Source organism: Erythrolamprus reginae, chromosome 5, assembly GCF_031021105.1.
Source record: "Erythrolamprus reginae isolate rEryReg1 chromosome 5, rEryReg1.hap1, whole genome shotgun sequence".
Classification (NCBI taxonomy): Eukaryota; Metazoa; Chordata; class Lepidosauria; order Squamata; family Dipsadidae; genus Erythrolamprus; species Erythrolamprus reginae.
Window position 1 is genome coordinate 18,548,944 of NC_091954.1, and position 23,369 is coordinate 18,572,312.

Sequence of the window (23,369 nt, forward strand, 5' to 3'; positions counted from 1 at the left end):
TCTATGCTTGATTATTTCTGTTAATTAACAACCTAGTCCTCTAGCATCATGATAATTTAGTCACCAGATTTTTTTTTAAAAAGTGAAATAATAAAATACCATATAATTGGTAACCAGAACAAATATATTTATTTGTTTTTTATTGCATCTTCATTGCTTTTATAACTAACTCAAAACAGTGAAATATATAAAAGACTAATACTCCTGAAAAGAGAAGAAATATATGTAATTTCTCATCTTTCCTCCCCTGAAATAGAGCAAGGTGATGTAGTTTATCACAGTAAAAATAGCTTTATTCAAACAGGAGGAATTAATGTGCTTCGGGGCTACTATAAGAGAGACTCAGATGTGATTCTGTGGCATATTACAAATCTAATAAATAATAATAATAATAATAATAATAATAATAATAATAATAATAATAATATTGCAAGCCTGGGATTTCTCAGAGATGTCAAATAGAGATTCAGGCTGTCTCTGAGTTTAGCCAGTGGATGGCGCTATAAGCAAATTGTCCAGACCAGCAGGAAGCATTTAGGACAATAAGGTTAGAAGGGAAGCTGGTTTTAGTTTCCTTTTCTAGTTTATTTTACCTTTGCCAAACAAAACCTTGAATTTTTCTGTTCCCTGGGGTATGTGTGTGTCAATCCTGCATATCAAAAGACGTTTTACAGCAAATCTAGGAGCCTGAAAGACTGGGAGCATCCCTGAACTTTAATGTCCTTTAAATTCAATCTGAAGTATTTTGTTGGAAAAATATGCTCCTGTATTGATATTAACGTTTTTATGTCTCACCTATTCCTTTCTCCTTGCACTTGAATAGGCTATTTAGCTGACAAGAAAAGTAGACTTATTCAATTTTGAGTTTCCTTCAGTATTGTAGATGCTATTCATGTCTTGGGCAGTATTCAAAGAGCACTTGTGATAATGCAAGGCTAGGGTCTGTCAAATTGAATTCACTCTGATTGTCATGGTTGTTGGAAAAGAATAATCTTTCCTGTAAAGTGTGGATCAGCTCTAGGATCATTCATGAATGCGAGGGTTATACCATTTTACAAGGGTGCAGTGGATGTTACGATAAGCCAAAATTTGTTCATTCAGTCAATTTACATTGTTGCTCACATAACATATGACTGAGATTGGTGTACACCTTAAAACAACATATTTATTTGCTTTAGACCAGGGGTGTCAAACTCATGTTGTCATGGCTGTGTCACATGACGTATTGGGATTCCCCCCCCCCCTTGCTAAACTGGGCATGGGCGTGGCCAGCAGATTATCTCAGGGACCACCTTCTGCTGCACGAAGCCCAGCGACCAGTTAGGTCCCACAGAGTGGGCCTTCTCTGGGTCCCGTCGACTAAACAATGTCGTTTGGTGGGACCCAGGGGAAGAGCCTTCTCTGTGGCGGCCCCGGCCCTTTGGAACCAACTCCCCCCAGAGATTAGAATTGCCCCCACCCACCTCGCCTTTCGTAAACTTCTTAAAACCCACCTCTGCTGTCAGGCATGGGGGAACTGAGATATTCTTTCCCCCTAGGCCTTTACAATTTACGCATGGTATGTCTGTATGTATGTTTGGTTTTTATAATAAGGGTTTTTTAAGTTATTTTACTATTGAATTGGATTGTTACATGCTGTTTTTATCATTGTTGTTAGCCGCCCTGAGTCTACGGAGACGGGCGGCATACAAATCCAATAACTAAATAAAATAAATAAATAAATAAATGATGCATCTAGCTTTCGGGCCAGGTGTTTGACAGCCCTGCTATAGATAATTTAAATAACCACTCCTTTTAAATAAGTAACTCTGCAAAAAATAAAACAGGGATAATATTGAGCACATGAAGGTTTAGTACTGCTTTATACTACTTTGGTAAGACCACACATGGAATATTATGTGCAGTACTGCAGGCCACTAAAGCTGAACCACAGGTCAGCGGTTCAGACCTCATCACCGGCTCAAGGTTGATTCAGCCTTCAATCCTTCCGAGGTGGGTAAAATGAAGGTCCAGATTGTGGGGGCAATATGCTGGCTCTCTTAAAAAGTGCTATTGCTAACATGTTGTAAAATCTGATATGGTTGTAGACATTATAAAATGAAAAAGTTCATGCAGTGTTTTCAGCAGAATAAAAGTGAATTAAGTCCAGGCAAGTTCATTGTGCTGTAAATGTACTTTATGTTGCCTCACATTCAAGTGTCTGATGTTAAGCCTATAGGATACCCACTTGCATCAGATTGGTGTTTTCTCAGGCTTGGCAACTTGAAGATTTGTGGACTTCAACTCCCAGAATTCCCTAGCCAGCATATTTTATCATATGTGTTAACAAGCTGGAACAAACTATACTTGTCAGACACGTTGTAAGCCAAGTCAATGTTTTGTTTTCTCAGGTAACCTCCAAGGAGTATGTGATTTATATGCTAAATTAGGGGAGTGGACAGGGGAAAATGCCAAAAGAGAAAACATTAATTAAGATTAAAACTGCAAGAATAGGACAAAATTACTTCAGTCCATACTCCCCGAGGAGTTGTCTGGGCTATGGGTGCTTACAAAATTGTATTGCTGGGTTATGATAGGTTTTCATGGGAAAGGAAAAAAAATAGGTGTGTTATTCCTTTGACAGATTTAACACAGCTAAGAAGCATTAAATTATCCCTTCTCCAAATAGGAGTGGGAAAAATATGCATTGCATCCTTGTAACAATATCCTTAAAACAGTGCCATGAATCCTATGGCCCTAATGAACTTTTGCCGTATTTCTTGATTCTCTGAAAACTCCCAAACTAGGATAAGGGCACAATTAATCATCCCCTTTCTTATTGTTTTCATTATTAAAGAGTTTGATCCTGCTTTTCTTCCCATTTTGTTTATATTATTCACCAACTTTTATAACCCATTGTCAGTAATATAAAAACATAGAAACATAGAAGATTGAAGGCAGAAAAAGACCTCATGGTTCATCTAGTCTGCCCTGATACTAATTCCTGTATTTTATCTTAGGATGGATATATATTTATGCCAGACATGTTTAAATTCAGTTACAGTACTGTGGATTTATCAACCATGTCTGCTGGAAGTTTGATCCAAGCATCTACTACTCTTTCAGTAATATCATATTTTCTCATATTATTGGTTTCTGATCTTTCTCCCAACTAACCTCACATTGTGCCCTCTTGTTCTTGTGTTCACTTTCCTATTAACAACACTTCCCGCCTGAACCTTATCTAACCCTTTAACATATTTAAATGTTTCGACCATGTCCCCCCTTTTCCTTCTGTCCTCCAGACTGAGTTCATGAAGTCTTTCCTGATAAGTTTTATGGTTAAGACCTTCCACCATTTTTGTAGCCCATATTTGGACCCATTCAGGTTTATCAATATCTTTTTGTAGGTGAGGTCTGCAGAACTGAACACAGTATTCCAAATGTGGTCTCACTAGCACTCTATACAGAGGGATCACAATCTCCCTCTTCCTGCTTGTTATACCTCTAGCTATGCAGCCAAGCATTTTATTTGCTTTCCCTACAGCCTGACCGCACTAGCTATCTCCATGAGAAATCATAAAACTCTGTTTTGGTGAACTGTTGATCTTCAATTTATTTGAGATTATCCACAGGGATTAAGGATCCCACACTCACATGGAAGAACATTAACCACATAAAAGCATACACACACAGTCAGATACTGGTCACTGTATTGTTGGTTGCCTCAAAGTGAAGTACAGTGTTCCCTCGATTTTCGTGGGTTCGAACTTCGTGAATAGCCTATACCACGGTTTTTCAAAAAATATTAATTAAAAAATACTTCTCGGGTTTTTTTCCCTATACCATGGTTTTTCCCACCCAATGATGTCATATGTCATCGCCAAAACTAATAATTTTTGCAAATAAATAACAAAAAAAATAATTATTGTTAATAAATAATTATGTTTATAAATATCAGGATCACTAAGTGTCTTATTCAATGGTGAATACCAGTAATAATGGTGAATAAATGGTTGTTAAGGGAATGGGAAATGGTAATTTAGGGGTTTAAAATGTTAAGGGATGGCTTGTGATACTGTCCATAGCCAAAAATGGTGTATTTACTTCTGCATCTCTACTTCGCGGAAATTCGACTTTTGCGGGCGCTCTCGGAACGCATCCCCCGCGGAAATCGAGGGAACACTGTATTATATTTGGGCAAACTTCACACTACTTGAAAAATAATTCCTAAAATTTTTGTATTCTCAAGAGAGAGATACAACAGCTATATTTTTATTGATTGATTGATTGAATTTATATTGCTGCCTATTTGCCCATGGTGACTCAAGGAGGCTTACAGAATAAAAGACCACATTTAAAACAATAAAAACTAACCAAAAGTATCAAATGAATAAATATAGTACAATATAACAAAATCACCCGCCACCTCCCACCCACCCCCACTCTGGCGACAGCAGATCACATGCACCAATTATTGGGCTCCATCCCACTCTGGGTTCTCCAGGCTCGCTAGTAGAACCAAGTCTTCAGCCCCTTCCACAAGAGTATTAGTGTGGGGACCATTCTAATCTCTGGGGGGATGATGTTCCAGAGAGAGGGAGCCACCATGGCAACCCCACTCTGATGGGTTGGGTAGATGTCACCAGCAAGAGACGGTCCCTCAGATAACCTGGTCCCAGGCCATGATAAGTTATATAATCCTAAACACCCTTAAAATAAAAAGTGCAACTAACTTTGCCGAGAAAACATTTTAAGGACAGCTGGTATAAATAGTGCCTCTTCAGAATAAAAGCAAGAACAACTGATTTGAGGGCATTTGGGATAGTATCATATTAACGGGCCCAATGCTTTCTAGAGCAGTGATTTTCAACCTTTTTTGAGCCGCGGCACACTTTTTACATTTACAAAATCCTGGGGCACACCACCAACCAAAATGACACAAAAAGACAGTAAATATTATTTATTTATTTATTTATTCAATTTTTATGCCCCCTTCTCCTTAGACTCAGGGCGGCTTACAACATGTTAGCAATAGCATTTTTTAACAGAGCCAGTATATTGCCCCCACAATCTGGGTCCTCATTTTACCCACCTCGGAAGGATGGAAGGCTGAGTCAACCTTGAGCTGGGGATGAGATTTTAACTGCTGACCTTCAGATCTACAGTATTTCTACATGTATTTATACATAGAACATACAATCCCATGTAACATCCCCTTATAAATACAGTCAATCATCAATCATCCCTCCTCAAATTTATACTACTGTCTCATTTCTGTCCCCCCCCCCCCTTATATGTCTGTGTGTACTCAAACCATTTCCAAAACCAGGTGAGGGCTGGGGTTTTATTCTCTTTTATTCTTTTCAAAAACAGGTGAGGGCTGGGTTTTTTTTCTTATTATTTGGATGCTTTTTACCATATGCTTCAAGAATCACCTCTCTCTCTCTCTTGTTTCTCTCTCCTCTCATTCTCTGCCTCAATCATTTTCTCATTTCTCCTCCCCTTTTTGTTCTCATTTCTCTCTCCTTTCCTCTTCCTATCTGTCTCTCTTGCTTTCTTTTTTTCTCTCTCTCTCTCTTGCTTTCTTTCAGTATCTCTTGCTATCTCTCTTTTCTCTCTTGCTTTTCTTCTCTCGTGCTTTTTCTTGTTCTTTCTCTCTCTCTGTTGCTCTCTCTCATTCTCTTATTTTCTCTCTCTCTCTCTTTTCTTTCTCTCTCTCTTAGTCTCTCTCTCTCTTGTTCTCTCTTATTTTCTTTCTCTCTCTTGTTCTTTCTCTCTCTCTCATGCTTTCTCTCTCTTGTTCTTTCTCACTCTCTCTCTCTCTCTCTGTTGCTCTCTCTCGTTCTCTCTCTTCCTTTCTTCTCTGTGGAGGCCAGCGAAGGTTTCCCTTAGTTTGAATGTTCCGAGCAAGCAGCCCCTTTACTGACAGCCCGGGACGGGACTGTGAGAGGGGTGGGCGTTCCCACAGCGCTTGGAGCGGCTAGCGGCCGGATCGCCAGCGCCGCTGCAGCCACCGCTGTGTAAGAAGCCGCACCCCAAAAAAGCTGGAGAGAAGGAAGGATCGGGCGGGCGGGGACAGCCACAAGTGGAAGCCTCAGCCCTGGAGCCCCCTCGCGCCCATGGCTTCTCGTCGATGTCTCTGCCTGCCCCCACCCCGCTATTCCCGCCGCCTCCGCTATTAGCACTCCCGCGGATCTGGCAGGCAGAAACATCGACGAGAAGCCATGGGCGCGAGGGGGCTCCAGGGCTGAGGCTTCCACTTGCAGGAGCCCCCCCCCGCTATTCCCGCCGCCGCTGCTATTAGCACTCCCGCGGATCGGGCAGGCAGAGACATCGACGAGAAGCCATGGGCGCGAGGGGGCTCCAGGGCTGAGGCTTCCACTTGCAGGAGCCCCCCCCCCCCCGCTATTCCCGCCGCCGCCGCTATTAGCACTCCCGATGCCACAAGTGAAAGCCTCAGCCGCTGCTGCCATCCCGCCGAGTCCCAAGCTCACCTGCTGCAAAGAAGGAAGGCACGAAGAAGAAAGGCGCGAAAATGAAGGTGTGAAGAAGCAAGCCGGGACACTCAACTTCCGGTTTGGAAGCGGAACTTCACGGCACACCTGACCTTGTCTCGCGGCACACCAGTGTGCCGCAGCACAGCGGTTTTGGAAACAGCGCTGCTCTTTTGAGAACAGGCAACAGAATTTTAATTTAAATGTGTGCCAATGTGGTCACATAAAAAATTGCAGTAAAGATTATTTTTACTTGGGTGCCGAAAGAGCATGTGCACATGCTTTTCTGCATGCGCCGGTGCCCACACCCATAATTCAATGCCTGGGAAGGGCGAAAACAGCTTACCCTGCCCCGTTGGAGGCCCTCTGGAGACTGGAAACGGCCTGTTTCCCAACTTCTGGTGGGTCCATAGGTTCATGTTTCACCCTCCCCAGGTTCCAAAGGCTTACCGGGGGAGAATAAAAACGCCTTCTCCCATCCCCTCCCCGAGACTCTTTGGACGCCAAAAATGCCCTTCCAGAGCCTCTGTGTGAGCCAAAAATCAGCTGGCCGGCACACACATGCACGTTGCAGTGAGCTGGGGCAACAACTTGTGTGCCAGCAGATATGGTTCCGTGTGCCACCTGTGGCACCCGTGCCATAGGCTCGCCATCACTGTTATATACTAGCACCCAATATTTTAGGATTTTTATCTTGTTCTATCAGATGTCCTTTGAGCTGCCAAGCAAACGGAAGGATCCTAGTTTTGGAATAATTCATGTCCAATGTTTCATCTTGACAGCATTCAGCCAAAACATGCTTAGAATTCCTTTCAAATTAGTGGATGTATAAGGCAACAATCCCGCCTTAATAACATACGAAAGTGGTGCAGTGTGTTTATTCGCTAATACTAGAAGGTGATATGTGAAGCTGTTTAACCAAATTGCTACAAAATTAATACAGAAATTAAATAATGCCGTTTCACTAAATCATCTTTGCATAGAGATTTCTCTAGTGCAGTGTTTCCCAACCTTTTTGGAGCCGCGGCACATTTTTCATATTTTCAAAATCCTGGGGAACATGGAGGGGGGGGGGGGCGCTAAAAAAAGTTTGGACAAAAAAAATCTCTCTTCCTCCCTTTCGCTCTATTTCTCTCTCCCTCCCTCTTTCTCTCTCTCTCTTCCTTCCTCTCTTTCTGTCTCCTCCTTCCTCTCTCATCTCTCTTTCCTTCCTCTCCCTCCCTTTCTCTCTTTCCTTTCTCTCCCTTTCTGTCTATCCTTTCTATCTCTCACCCCTTCTCCCTCTTTCATTCCCTTTCTCTCCCTCCCTTTCTCTCTCATTCCTTTCTCTCCCTCTTTCCTTCCTATCTCTCTTTCTTTTTCTCCCTCCTTCATATCTTCTTTCTCTCCCCCCTTCCTCCCTCTTTCCTTTCTCCCCCTCCCTTTCTCTTCCTTTTTCTCTATCCTTTCTACTTCTTACTCTTTCTTTCTCTCCCTCCTTCATTCAATTTTCTCTCCCTCCCTTTCTCTCTCTTTCCTTTCTCTCCCTCCCTTTCTCTTCCTTTTTCTCTATCCTTTCTACTTCTTACTCTTTCTTTCTCTCCCTCCATTCAATTTTCTCTCCCTCCCTTTCTCTCTCTTTCCTTTCTCTCCCTCCCTTGTTCTCCCCTGGGGCTGCCTGTGCCTGCCCTGCACCACCCAACACAGACGGACAGCCCCCAGTCGTCGGTTTGTCGCCCCCCCACCCCCCCACGGAGGGAGATCAGGCTGGCGAGGGCGGTAGATCTGCGTCACCAGCCACTGGAGGGAGATCGGGCTGGCGGGGGGCGGCGAATCCACCTCCCCAGCCGCGCGGAGGGAAATCCGGCAGGCGGGCGGGTGGCCGCGGCTCCCTGCGCGCCCCTGGAAAAGCCTACAGGGAACGGTGCCCGGGGCCGCTGCAGCCGCCACCCCACCCCCGCCATCTCCCCGCGACTGCCTGCGCCGCTGCAGCGCCCCCCCCCGCTCCCACCGCCAGTGCCCTCCCGCCGGGCCCCAAAGGACACTTGCCGCCGCCGACACGACCAGGTGTGCCGACGACGACAGGGAAACTCCAGCTGGGCGGGGCGCTGCCGTGCCGGTGCCTCCGACCTCCCGGTTCCTGCTCGATGCCGCGGTTTCTGGCGCTCTCCTGCTGGGCCCCAAAGAAGGAAGGCGGGAAAAAGGCGCGAAGAATGAAGCTCTCCTTCTTCCTGCCTTCCTTCTTTGGGGCCCAGCAGGAGAGCGCCAGAAACCGCGGCATCGGGCAGGAGCCGCGGCACACTAGTGTGCCGCGGCACACCGGTTGGGAAACGCTGCTCTAGTGTAATGTCCCTGTATAATGCAACAAACTTTCAAGCTAGACTTTTAATACAGTTTACTCATGCGTCAATCTTGGTGGATTTTTAAAATTTGCACCACATCCTTGATCTAGAGATAAAATCAAATGCAAACTTAAATTCATTGAAAGTGGCATATAATGTGGATCCATCTTTAAGCACTACATTTTTCCACAGGATGCTATAAAATAGAGAATCAGCTATAATCAGATACTGATTTCTGTGAAATCAACTTGTATGCCGCCCCGTTTTCGGAGAGGGGCGGCATACAAATCTAATAAAACTTAAACTTAACTTAAACTTACTCTTTGGCAAACCTATATTCTGATTCATCCCAATATGCAAGTTTATTGTAAAGATGTTTAGCATAATACTTCCATTATATCAATCAGTTTGAAATTATTGCCAGAGGTGTAAACAGATTCTGGATTTGGGAGAATTGTTGATACAATATTGTACGTAGAAGCTAGAGGTGGGGCTATTGTTGGCTTTGTAGTCATAATGGGAATCATGGTAATGTTTAATTTAATACTATTTCCATTTCTTTCACTTGCATTAGGAATGTTCAGTCTAATTCTGTTGGTAAAATTATTACCCATGCTTGGCTCTTAAGGCTATTGAAATAAACTTAAAAGGCAGATTCAGGATAAAAATACAGTACTTGAGTCTGGATCCTCATTGTCAGGAATGTGCCACATGTTGTTATGAAATTTTTAATATTTAATATTTAATTTTCATATGACTGCGAGTTTACAGTTTGGTATAGTGGTTAAGGCATCAGTCTAGAAACCGGAAAATTATAATTCTTTTGGCTTAGATAATTTGCAGACTGCAGTTCTTAGAAATTATAAATACATTTTTAAAAAACCTTGAAAGTCACACTCCCACTGCAACCTGGGACAGCCTGAAACTCTGTGCAGAAAGGTTTGGGCTGCCTTTGGCTGCACTAATTTGCACATTAGTTGATACTTTAACACTTGAATGAACAGCGTGTGTCAAAACCTCAAGGCTTCCAGTGTGATTTGTCAAATGGTGCAGTCCGACACATTTACTTGAAAATAAGTCTCATTGTCTTCAGTGCGGGTAGGCTTTTTACTGTGTAAGTTTTTCTAGGATTTTTTTCCCCATGCTGATCAAGGGTGAGAATTGGAGTCATCTAGTGTGACCCTTTACCCTTCTCTCTCCATTCCTAAATATTTCGGTCTCCTAAATAGGCTCCACTGCATTTGAAGGCTTTGGAGAAAATCATCTTGGTTTTTGTTACTGTCAGATGAAATTCCATCAATAGTATTGACTTTCCTCCTAAAGTTGTAATCCTTTATATGGTTGAAAACAAAATTCCGCAAAAGGCCTGATGATTAAGAAAGTATGCATAAGATTGGATTGCATAAATTTTCAATTGTGTTACAGCAAAACTAAAGAAACAAACATGCTATATTATGCCTCTTTCCTTTTTTACAAAAAGCCTTTTCTTTTGAGGGGTGAGGCAAAAATCCTAAATCAGTCAAGCATTCTATGACATTTCAGGTTGTAAATCTAAATCTGAATCAGCAATTTCCAGCAATAGTAGATTATTTGTGGATCTTCAGAGAGATTTGGGAATAGGAGGTGCTTTTTGAAATTTAAGGTAGACTTCCAATGATGTCACTCTGAGGCAGTTTTTCAAAATGGTATCCCTGAAGGCTCAATTTTGTCTCCAGGAGCTTATAATTTTGTTTATGTTTTGTTTATCTTTTTATTCCCCAAGAGGGTGAAAACTTGGGCACATCTTATACACCAAATGTAGCCCCACCCAGCCACCCCCACCCTTTGGTCTCTGCCTCCCAGCAATTTACCTCCTTGCAGCAAAACAGAACAGAGCCTGTTAAGCCAAGCAACTGATTATCAGCTTCCTGACCTTCAGCTGATTTGAGGCTTCAAGCAGGCCCTGCTAAAACTGAAAGTGAAACTTAAGCTGCAAGAAGCCAAATTGCTGGGAGGCAGAATTTTATTTTCTTGTTCTAATCAGACTACTGAAATGATGCAAGGAGTAAGTCATAACTATAAATGTCTGTCGAATGTTCAAATTATTAGACTTATTTTTAAAGACTGCTTGATTATTGTTCTAGACCAGTGGTCCCCAACGTTTTTTCCACCAGGGACCAGTTTCAGCAAGACAATTTTTCTATGGCCCGGTGGGGGTGGAAAGGGGTGTGGTTGGGGGCGGAATTAAGCATGGGGGTGCTGGTCCTCCACGGCCCTCTTTCCCGCCATTGCCCTGTGGCCGGCAGAACCTGCCTCCCAAGCCCTCTTGCCCAGCGGGAGGCTAAGCGCTGGAGAGAGGGGGTTAGGCTGGCCCTCCTGCCTCCCCCCAGCCAAAAACGCAAAAGTGCCCCACGGCAGAAGCCAAAAGAGGCTTGAGCCTCTCGGTCCTTCCCGCCCCTCTGTCCCGTCCATCGTCCTGTGGCCGGCAGAACCTGCCTCCCGAGGCCTCTTGCCCGGCGGGAGGCGAAGCGCTGGAGGGAGGGGGTGGCGGCATGAGGGCCGGCAGCTGCTGACTCCACGGACCAGTGCAACATGCCCCGCGGCCCGGTACTGGTCCGCGGCCCGGTGGTTGGGGACCCCTGTTCTAGACAACTGAACAAAATGAAGAAACTTTTTAAAATAAATGCTTGATCTGAAGAGACCCAGTGCTTTTGTATCTTCTTTTAAATAGCAGAGAAAATTTTATACTTCAAGAAAGCCACATCAATTTTAACAGCATCTGTACAAGCATAGTCTGAAATGTAACAGCGTCCTGTTTTAATATTAAGATAAGGCAGTTGAGTTAAACCCTGAGTTAATCATGTTTGGAGTAGTTCTAATTAAATAATGAGAGGAATTAGTGTGATTATATTTAAGAAAACTTTCTGACATTAATATACTGCCATAATGTACATTTATCCAATTCTTTGCTATTTCTATGGGTCAGGCACACATGCACAGAAATACACAGCAAAAAGTATACATCATTTGTGCTGTTTGCTAGGAGACAAATTGTTGGGAGACAGAGGCAGAATTTCCCCCCCTTATTTTCCTCCCCCAAAACTAAGGTGTGTCTTATACTCTGATGCGTCTTATATTTTGAAAAATACAGTAGTCCTTACATGATATCATTTGTTGACATAATTTGAGGAACTTTCTCTTTAACCTTCCAGATCTGTGAATGCTTTCCCTTCTAGTAGCTCTTTAATGTCTTATGAAAAAAATACTAAAAAAAAATTGAAAGGTTTTTATATGTCAGTATTTAACAACAGTTCTGTGTTTTTATTGTAAACTGTTAAGTCACTTTGGTAAGGAGCTTAATAACCAATGTCTGTGCGCGCATATGTGTGAATGTATGTGTGAGACATATGTATATTTATTTGCAGCAAAATGTACTTCAGCACTTGTTACATGTTTCTGTGTATATCCTTCTTGCCAACATGCAAATGCTTTTGGTTTAGGAAGAGCATAATTTATGAAGTGCCTTTCGCTTTATAAAAAATATTCAAACAATTTACCAGATATCATAAATTGCCAAGACTTCTACAGGCTGATTTAAAATGTATCCTAATCCATTCTGCCCAGAATATCTTGATTGAGAGTACGCATCCTTATTCTTTCTGAATATTAGTATTTGATTCTTGGTTTGTAGCTACTGCTATAAACAAAAAATATTATTTTGAAGTACCGTATGTATCCGCTGTTTCGGTACATTCTACCTAATAATTAGTATCTTGGCTGGTTTTATCTTTGGTGGTGCTGTCCAGCAGAATTACAGCTATACATTAGTCATGGTTCTTGAGTCACTTTCAATGTCAGCCATTAACTAGCATTTTTTGTAGTGATTGTGCATTGGAGGTTTTGGGAGGATGGGAATTGGCCATTAAAAATCATGTACTCGTTACTGAAGGTAGTGCTACCCTACAAGCACTTGGAAGGCTCCCACCCCAACTGCCATGTCTGTTTTATATCTCTTGCACAGTACAAGAGTTGAAAAACGAGGTAAGAAAAGTAGAGCAACTCTGTTTTGCAGCCAACTCCTTTTTTCAGTGTCTTTATTTAGAATCTCAAAGGAGAGCTTAATCATGTTTACCTTCCCATTGCGGTTTGCATAATGCATAGAGCCAGTGTTCAGGTAAGATAATTTGCAATGAACCAGGGATGGAAGCCATAATTGAGGGAGTTTGCTGTGGCCTTCATATACGCTACTGTTAAGGCTTGGATCTCGCACTAGGCAGGGTCTGCTGTGATTTAAAGCAGTGGTTAATATGAACCCAATCATAGTATCATAAACCACAGTTTATAGTTTAGAGTGCTATATGAATAGAGCCAATTGTACTTAATTCAATAAGCTTTGGCACTATGGGTTGTATTATGTGATATGCTTATGTTTGTCTAATAAGAATAGGGTACCAGAGCTTGAAAAGATCAGATCCGGGCACCTGCACCTATGAAAGTTGTCTTACAGAATTTATTCTTGAAATGATTTATCAGTGCCACTTTAGATAACAGACTATAAATATTTATGCAGTTGGGTTTGCACAAAACATTCAAAAAAATAGCCACCAGATTGGTTTGGACTGCCCAGCACATCAAGCTAAAATGTAAATAGCTGATTTGTGATTGTATGTTGAATGCTTCTTCTGACCTTGGGAGTGTGCCTGTGATAAGATTATTAGTAACATTCAGTTGCAACAGATTGCAAAGAGCAGCCTTAGTTGAAGGGGAACCCAACAGCAAAAGGTGATCTAATGTGACATTTAAATCACAAACGTTTTGGAAGTTAATTGTACTGATGTTCACTTTTTTTAAGGCTTGGCTAATAAATCCCACGTTCGGTATGAAGTCTTTATTCCAAGCCTCACTTTTATCTTTTGGCAAGTTTCTCGTAGGCGGGGAATTGTTGCAAATGAGATCACACTGCATTATCATTCGAAAACCACAGCGTAGCAACTCCCTAACAAAAAGAGAGGTCTCTTCTCTGGAAGCTCTTTCCCGAAAGGGAGCCTGCCTAAGTCGCCGACCCCGTCTTGGGTCGCGTTCGAGGCTTAGCTATGTGACAAAATACGGGGAGTCACAAAGTAGCCCGCGGCGGTTCAGCCTCGACGGTTACGCCAACCCAGGCGGTGCGCTTCCCTCCCCTTAACCCAGCAAAGTGAGTCGGTTCCATTCAACCCCGTGTTCAGGTAGCTGCAGGTAAACGCGTCCCGAGAACCCAGCTGAGACCTGGGGCCGCGGGGGAACCTGTGGAGCCCTCAAGGAGCGGCCGCCTCTGCCCGCCTGCTCTGTCCCCCGGCGCGCCGCGCTCTTCGTTAACCTCGAAGGCGCGGCCCCGGAGGGAGCGCGTGCTGCCGGCGGAGCAGAAGCAGCAGCCCCCGGTGCTGTCCTCGCCTCACCCGCGCCGGAAGCAAGACGGCGGCGCAGCCCTCGCCTTATAAAGGCAAAACGCGTCCGGGGGGGGGGGGAAGGAGGGGGCGAGTGCCAGCTTCTCCCCGGAGCATCGCCCCCTCCCCTCTTTCGCCTCACGGCCGGTTGCGGCCAAAGACCGGGCTGCTTCTAGTCCCTCGCCACACTTCTCTCCCCCCCCCCCATTTTTTGGCCTTTAAAATAAAACACAACAATAACACTTCGCTTCAGCCTCGCCACTCCATCTGCTTCCACCCACACTCCCCTCCCCCCCAACCTCGATTTTCCCTCAGGTCGGCTCCCGCGGACTGAGGGGAATTCGCGTCTCTTGCTTTTGCGCCCATCCTCCTGGCTGCGCGCAAAAAGCCCACATAGGAGGCCCCTTTGTTTGGGGAGCCGAGCGAGCGCTCTGGACGACGGCTTGCGCCTCGCTTTGTCATTGGTTCGGCCCTTTTCTGGAGAGCCTTTTCCTCTCCCCCCCCCCCCTCCATCCCCGCTCTCCCTTTATTCCCCCCCCCCCCATTCGTGGGCGCGCGTCTGTATGTGTGTGTGTTTTGTGCGCGCGCGCCTCTGTGTGCGTAATAATAATCGCGAGGCATGCCTAGCACGTCTCTAGCGTTGGCAGGCAGGTTTTGCTGCGCTCTCTCCGAGCGGCCGCTGTCGCTGGGGCTGTGAAGCAGCACCATGAGCATAATTTTGCTAAAGCGCGCTGAAGAAGTGCACACTCCGCACAGGGCTTTTCTGCAGGAGGAAGCAAGATGGCTACCCTGTGGCTTTCGCTGTGAAGAATGCCGACTTTTGAGCTGGGGGGAAGGTGGTTTGTTTGTTTATTTCCTCCCCCCCACCCGCATCCACCTCTTTTCCTGGTTTTAACCCTCTTTTCCCCGTATTGGTGCGGCTGACTTGTTCGGTCCCCCCCTGTTTTAAGTCGCGGGAGAAGTCCTGCGTGGTGGTTTGCCCGTGAAGTCTTTCCGAGGAAGGGGAAAACTGGTTTTTTTGTTTACTTGACTGGCTTTATTCACCCGGGTTTATTTTGCCATTTGATGTCTTTCTCTAGGTGCTAACTGAAAACAAAAGGCCTCAGAGAAGGAAGCGAAGAGTTCCAAAGGTAACAAAACAAAACAAAACCCAATCCCTATTGCTTGTTTTATTAATTGCATTTTTAGAGAAAATGGTTCTTAGGATGGAATGAGAAAAAAGGGCCATGACTTCCCAGATGTTGGTATTTTTAGCTAAATGTAAAAAGCTCACAAGATTTCTCTTGTTTCCCTGAGATACGGTGACACCGAATGCACAAACTGCCAGCTAAAAATCAAGCTGTTCTTTATACTCCCTCTTGTTCTACAAAGGCTGTGGTGATAAAGATGATTATGATGGAGTTAAGCCCTGCTGAATTAATTCAGAATGACTGCTCAATAAATATGCTCAGAGGCAGCCCTGGAGAGGATGCCTCTGTCCTGAAAAAAATGAACTTCTTTCCAGGCTTGCCCTTACAGTATTTTGTACCAAATGTTGAATAATTGTGCTAATGTTCATTTTAGTATGTGCAGTAAAATCAATCGCCCCTTTCTGTAAAGCTGACATGTTTTCAGACAATTGTGGTCTGAAACTGGTAAGTAATCTTAAAAGTCATGGTCTTCAATAAATGAGTGCCGAACTGAAAATGTTTAAATATTGTGGAGTCATAAAATTAGCAAGTGGGAAAACCCCAAAATGTGTTCCATGTTCTTTGCATGCACGTAATTGACCTCTATAAATGGCTACCTTGTTCTCTTTCAATGATTCAGGAAATTCCTGCGCACGTGCTGAGGAAATCCCTGTTTACGATGGGGAATCCCCACCCCATAATAGAGAATTTGGGCCCCTCCCATGCTGCGTGTTATTCTAGCCTTACAGAATTCTAACTCTTGGCCAGGGTGTTTCGTGTAGCGCTTTGACTGTGAAAATGTAGAGCGCCCAATTGGTACATTTTCTTATTTCTAGCATCGTATGGATAGCTTGGAAGCTTGCGTTAAGGTTAAAGCTTTAAATCCAAATGACTATTAACGTAGTTGCTTTGTGGTAATAATATTTTGTTATAGTGGTGGAGTACAGTAGTTATGAGTATTTTTTTTTGTTCTTGGAAATCATTGTTTAAAAATGGTGAAAATAATGTGTTGGGCAAAATAGCCTGTAAAGATAATACATAAAATTATAGCAGATAGTCTTTAAAATTTAAGATTGCCTATGCATTCTAAAATCTTCAGATATGGTTGCAGTTTGTGCAGACTTATTTAGATATGACATATAATAAATGCATTGGGACTTATAAGTAAATATGTATTAGACTACTATTGTTTAGTGAAATTTTCAATGACAATTAGGAAATACTGCATGTAAATTTCAGACACATGTTGTACAGTAGTTTTTACTTCATTCTTTTCTAAATTTGGTCAATTTACCTGTTCTCTTAGAATGTGATTTTTGATATATTTATTTAATGATCCAAAAGATACAGTCTTTGTACAGTCTGCAGTCAAATTTGACCATTATTTGTTCATATTTTACTTTGAGAAGAAATCAATTTACAGTCCACTCCTAAATTGTTTCATCAAAAATCAATGAATTTATTTTCATTTAAACATATATTTGGGTATTCTGATATTAACAACAAACAATTTAAGGAAGAAAATAATACATTCCTTGGATTCTCATTCAACAGTTTGCTTTGCTACCAAGAAAGAGCAAACTAAATAGTGATTACGGTAACTCTCCTTTGTCCAGCTCTGACACCATTTGGGATAATGTGTCTGGTTCTGAATGCTAGAAATGGAGAAAAGTGAGTGGATTCACAGGAGGAGTTCTAAGGTGGTGAGATTATTGGTAACCATTAAATGACCTGGGTATTCTTATTTATAAGATTTTTATCTTCTCACTTCCTTTTTTCGCCTTCTGCTTTCCCCATAATAACAACTCTGTGAGGTGGGTTAGCCTGAGAGAGAATGAATTGCCCAAAGTCATTCAATTGGCTTTCATGCCTAAGGTGAGGGTTGAGCTCCTGGTTTCTAGTTCTGCTCCTTGAACTAAACTAAACGCTACACCAAACTGACACTCTAGGTATATTTCGCCTGAAGGAGAGAAGCTTAGGCAGGCTGTGTAGAGTAGTCTTTGGATATCTGAAAAGTTCTTCTATAGAAGTAGATATTCTCTGTCCCTTGAGAGGGCAGGGCCAGGAATAGTGGGTTAAACACTGCAAGGGTTTCTTGAATGTACAGTATAAGCTTTCAACAAGTGGAATGGACAATGCAGGAGGTTCGACTAGGTGACCTCAGAGGTTCTTAAGATTGTAAGGAAACAGAGCTCAGCCTTACAGCCCCATTGATATGAATTCTGCTACCCTACCAGTGTGCCTCTTATTGTTTGCTTGGATCAAACTTAGTAATATTGCTGCCCTTATATGTGATGATGTTCACCTTTGATGCTACTCTTTACTCGTGATAATAATTCCAGAGTCTTGTGGAGTTGATAACAGAGTTGGAAGGGACCTTGTAGTCATCTAGTCCAGTGATTTTCAACCTTTTTTGAGCCGCGGCACATTTTTTACATTTACAAAACCATGGGGCACATTGAACGGGTGGGGTGGGGTGTGGGGTGTTAAAAAAGTTTGGGCAAAAAAATTCTCTCTCTTCCTCCCTTTCGCTCTATTTCTCTCTCCCTCCCTCTTTCTCTCCCTTTCTTTTTTCTCTCTCCATCCCTTTCTTTCTCTCTTCCTTCCTTCCTCTTTTTTGCTCTTCCTCTCTCCCTCCCTCTGTCTTTCTCTCTCCCACCTTCCCTCCCTCTCTTTCTCTCTCTTGCTCTCTCTCTCATTCTCTTCTTTTTTGCTTTTTTGCTTTCTTGCTCTCTCTCTTTCTCTCTCTCTTGCTTTCTTTCTCTCTCTCTCTTTCTTTCTTTCTCTCTCTCTCTCTTGCTCTCTCTCTCTTGCTCTCTCTCTCATTCTCTTCTTTCTTTCTTTCTTGCTCTCTCTCTTTCTTTCTTTCTCTCTCTCTCTCTTTCTTTCTCTCTCTCTCTTGCTTTCTTTCTCTCTCTCTCTCTCTTTCTCTCTCTCTCTCTCTTGCTCTCACTCTCTCATTCTCTTCTTTCTTGCTTTCTTGCTTTCTCTCTTTCTTGCTTTCTCTCTTTCTTGCTTTCTTTCTCTCTCTCTCTTGCTGTCTTTCTCTCTCTCTCTCTTTCTTTCTCTTGCTTTCTTTCTCTCGCTTTCTCTCTCTCTCTCTTTTCTCTCTCTCTCTTTCTTTCTCTCTCTCTTGTTTTCTTTCTCTCTCTGAGCTTCGCGGCACACCTGACCATGTCTCACGGCACACTAGTGTGCCACGGCACACTGGTTGAAAAACACTGATCTAGTCCAACCCCCTGCTCATCAAGCAGGAGATTATTTCCAACAAATGGCAGCCCAATCTCTTCTTGAAAGTTTCAAATGTTAAAGCTCCCACAACTTCTGAAGGCAAGCTGTTTCACTGGTTGATCATTCTCACTGTCAGAAAGTTCCTCCTTATTTCCAGGTTGAATCTCCACTTACGTCATTTCTATCCATTATTCCTTGTCTGGCCTTCAAGTGCTTTGGAAAATAACTTGGCCCCCTCCTCTCTGTGGCAACCCCTCAAATATTGGAAGACTTGATTCTCTTCATTAGACTAGCCATGCCCAATTCCTGTAACTGTTCTTCATATGGTTTAGTCTCCAAACCTCTAATCATCCTGGTTGTTCTCCTCTGCACTTTTTCTAGAGTCTCAACATTTTTATAGTGTGGTAACCAAAACTAGTGGTGGTCTTTTATTATTATTATTTATTGGATCTTGGGGCGGCTAACAACAATGATAAAAAACCACATGTAACAACATGTCTTACTAGGGCTAGAGTGTTATTAATACATCCCTTGATTTTGATTGTATTCCTCGGTTAATGCAATTTAGGATTGCATTGGCTTTTTTGGCTGACTCTGCACACTGCTGGCTCATAAATTAACTGCGTGCCCTTTAAGAAGGCTTCTGTTTCCCATGCTTTTGCCTCCTGTATCTGTTTACTAGTGGGGCATTGTTTGCAATATTTGATCTCACCTTGTGGGATTGGTGGGCTGATGAGCCTTGCATGATCTTATTAGTGACTGAGGCTTTGTACATGGCAACTATTACAAATAATTAGATAAATTACTGGTAATCTCTTTGGTTTCCTTGTTACATAGTAATTAAGCTGTGAGTACATTGCCGAACTTAATACTTTGCAGTGACTCCACTTTGCTTGTTGGCTGTATTTCGTTTAAGAGTAAGTGTTTGCAATTATTGGAATTGCAGGTACTCAAACACAGGTCGTGATCTACTCACAGTAACTTCTCCAGTAGAAATCCGATGGAATGTCTTCTGTTAGGTTGCTGAAAATGAGTAGGGTGTCTTAAAATTAAAATTTGGTGTAGTAGTTAAGATACTAAGCTAGAAATTGTGATACTATTTCTAGTCCCACCTTATCCATAAAAGCCACTGGATAACCTTGGGCCAGTCATTCTCTCTTGCCTCACAGGGTGGTTGTTGAGGGAGAATAGGAGGAGGAAGGTGTTTTGGGTATGTTTGTTTCCTTAAATTATTTGTAAAAATAACAAAGGCAGGGTAAAGGCAAACAGACACTAGGATAAATGTACATAGGGGCTGATAGAATGGAATCCAATGTTCTTGCAATTGCCAGGGGAAAGGAAAGTTAATAATTGGGCATTAATTGAGTTGACCCATAACCTTAGCACAAGGCTTCAGTTCTTAGAATGCATTATAGAATATGAACCTAAGTAAATATCTGGTACAGGGGTGGGTTCTTCCTGGTTCGGACCCATTCGCCTGAACCTGTAACGACCCTGACAGTCCATGGGCACTGCCATCTTTTTTAAAAAAAATATATTTTTTTTAAAAATGTCATTCTGAGCATGTGCAGAAGTTGAGTTATGGCACTGTGCATATGGTCACCATATTTTTTCTGCTTAGCCCCCCCCCCGATTTTTCGTTACTGCATATGTGCGCGCTCATGAGGCGCACCCACATGCCAAGGAAGGGATGGAGGTAAGTTGAAATTCACCCTTGATTTGGGCTGGAAAACACCCCCACCTTTATCCACTGTAGTTGTCCCCCTGCTTTTCCCTGGTTACTTTCCTGCGCTACAAAAAACCATTGAAAAATCAGAACGATTGGCCCTTTCTGCCAGGAGGCTCTCCTAAAAGGAAAGGAAAGGAAGAGACAGGCGAGGAGAAATACGCCAAATTAGTATGGGGAAATCTCCCAGTTTTGTAGCAGCGCTGCTGGATTTCGAAAGAGAACCAAACAGTTCCTCCCAGCCTGAGTTATTTGTGCCTGTGCAAAGCAAAACTTTACCGAAAGGGGGAAAAAGCAACAGGAGGAATCAAAGATGCATTTGGGGAAAGAAGAAAGACAACTCCAGTGGATAATGGGATGAGGTGTGTGGTTTTTCCCCCCAGCCTAAATGATTCGAAGCAACGTTTATTCTCAGCGGAACCATGGTGGGCGGGCAGGCAGGCAGTGGCACAACGTTAGCTAGTTTATTTATCTATGCTGGCTAGGGAATTCTGGGAGTTGAAGTCCACAAGTCTTAAGGTTGCCATGGTTCGAGACCCTTGTTCTAGAGGTTCCTTTGCGGTAGTTTGTGCTAAGAGTAGCTCCCTTTATAATTGTGTGTGTCGGTGTGGGTATTAGGTTATGTTCTTCACTCCCAAGAAAATCCGCTGCTCTCCCCAAGAAGGCGAGGGAAAAACGGGTGGAAGCTGGGAGGGACCTGCGAGCCAATCGGTTCACCTCCGGGCTGAGCCCCAGCTGAGGCAAACACTACAGTGCAGAGATCGGAAAGGAGCCACTTTTGCCTCTGCTGGTAGTGGCAGTGCATAGATTAGATTAGATTAGATTTATTGGATTTATATGCCGCCCCTCTCCGCAAACTCGGGGCGGCTCACAACAATAATAATTAAAAAAAAAACAAAAAAAAACCCCAAACCAACAGTACATAGTAACAAATCCAATGCCCACCAATCTAATTACAATTTTAAGTTAAGAAATTCATAAAACAGTCCCAATATATATAAAAACAAGCACACAGTCAATCAATCAAACGGCAAAACAACATGGGCAAGGGGGAGATGTTTTAGTTCCCCCATGCCTGACGGCAGAGGTGGGTTTTAAGGAGTTTACGAAAGGCAGGGAGGGTGGGGGCAATCCTAATCTCAGGGGGGAGCTGGTTCCAGAGGGTCGGAGCCACCACAGAGAAGGCTCTTCCCCTGGGTCCCGCCAGACGACATTGTTTAGTCGACGGGGCCCGAAGAAGACCGACTCTGTGGGACCTAACCGGTCGCTGGGATTCGTGCGGCAGGAGGCGGTCCCGAAGATATTCTGGTCCAGTTCCATGAAGGGCTTTATAGGTCATAACCAACACTTTGAATTGTGACCGGAAACTGATCGGCAACCAATGCAGACTGCGGAATGTTGGAGTAATATGGGCATACTTAGAGAAGCCCATGATTGCTCTCGCAGCTGCATTCTGCACGATCTGAAGTTTCTGAACACTTTTCAAAGGTAGCCCCATGTAGAGAGCATTACACCATCGCCAGGGTTACAAACAGGTACCATGGCCACGGCCGGGCAAAAAGTACTCGGAACGTACTCGAAAGTACTTTAGGCAAATACAAGCGCTGCTGGGCCGCTGTCTCTGCTCTTCCCCCGCTTAGTCCAACCCCGAAATCATTTTTGCCAATGCACATACTAAGTCTACCCGTGTGATTATTAAGTCAAAAGTTTTTTAAAATGTCAGTTTTTCCCTGAGTCCTACTGTTGGGATGGGTGGGGAAGAGGGGAGAGGGAGCTGTGATTCTTGCTCCATGTCTTTGGGCCAGGTACTTTACAGCTGCATTCAGGTACAACCAAGCACAGCCTTGCTTAAACATAGTTTAGCTGCTCCAGGTGAGCCATTCTCCCCCTCACCTGGCCCAAACATACAGCCACCTCTCGTCCATCCTGCTCCCTCAGACCCACGGGCAGCAGGGACAATCCGCAGGGAAGCAACTCCAGACGAGCCCACATCTCCTGAAGCCGCAGCTGTTGGAGCCGCAAGAAGCGGCCACGACTGCTGTATGTTCAGGAAGAGGGGGGGGGGAATACACCCTGCTCTCCCCTTGCCTGCCCTCTGCACATGAAGATGAATGGCTGCCTGCCCTGAACTCCTTGCCACTCCCGTACTAACTCCCTGGCCCCGCTCATCCACGCTTTGTTGCGGGTCTCGGAGCTGAAGACAGGAAGGTGGCGAGAGGGGTGGCTGTGGTGACAATGACTCTCTAGGACGGCACGGCCCTCCCAGCCCCAGAGCACTTTCTTCCTTCTCCTGCTACCAAGAAGAGAAAGAGGAAAGAAAGAGAGAGAAAGAAAAAGAAAGAAAAAAGTCAGACAGGAAAGGAAAGAAGGAAAAAAAGAAAGGAAGAAAGGAAAACAAAAAGGAACGAAAGGAGAATGGAAAGGGGGGAGAGAAGAGGAAAGAAGGGAAGGAATGGAATGGGAAAGGAAGGGAAAGAAGGAAAAGAAAGGGGGAGAGGACGAGGAGAGGACAGGGAAGAAAGGGGGAAGTGAAGGGAGGAGAGGAGAGAGGAGGAAATGGAAGGAAAGGAAAGGGGGAGGGGAAGGAAAAGAAAGAAGGGAAGAGGGAAGTGAAAGGAGGAAAGCAGAGATGAGGAAAGGGAAGGAAAGGAGGAAAGTAATGGAACAGGAAAAGAAAGGAAAGGAAAGGAGGGGGGACTACAGCTAAAGCTCTGGAATATGGGACTGACTTCCCACCAACATCAGCAAGCCACTGTCAGTCTACTCTTTGTTTTCCTTCACTCAGATTGACTAATTTTCTTGAGAGAAGGAACACAAAAGAGGTTTCCAGGCTGTGTGCCTGGACCAGGCACTTTCTCTCGGGCTTCCCACCCGAAGGCCTTGCAGAAGCAGAAAGGTAAGCCTGAAAGGCAGCTGAGCTCCCCATCACCAGTGGTCCACGGGATTTAAAATTATGAATTTGTGTGGTCCCAGATGTCCAAAAGGTTGGAGACCCTGGTCTATCTATCTATCACTCAATTGGACAAAGCATGTGAGCCATTTCC

At 43.8% G+C, this 23,369-nt stretch overlaps 1 protein-coding gene across 4 annotated transcripts in view; it reads left to right on the forward strand.

The window, feature by feature from the left end:
• TET1 (tet methylcytosine dioxygenase 1) overlaps positions 1-23,369 on the forward strand; it is a 146,445-nt gene that overhangs the window by 31,351 nt on the left and 91,725 nt on the right. For 2 of the 4 annotated variants that reach the window (XM_070752161.1, XM_070752160.1), the window contains exon 3: positions 15,279-15,329. The exons of 1 other annotated variant lie outside the window; for it this stretch is intronic. In XM_070752161.1, coding sequence (XP_070608262.1) covers positions 15,279-15,329 — 51 coding nt within the window. Of the gene's footprint in view, positions 1-14,855; positions 15,036-15,278; positions 15,330-23,369 lie in introns of those variants that run through there. One more of the 4 variants, XM_070752163.1, reaches the window with a different exon arrangement.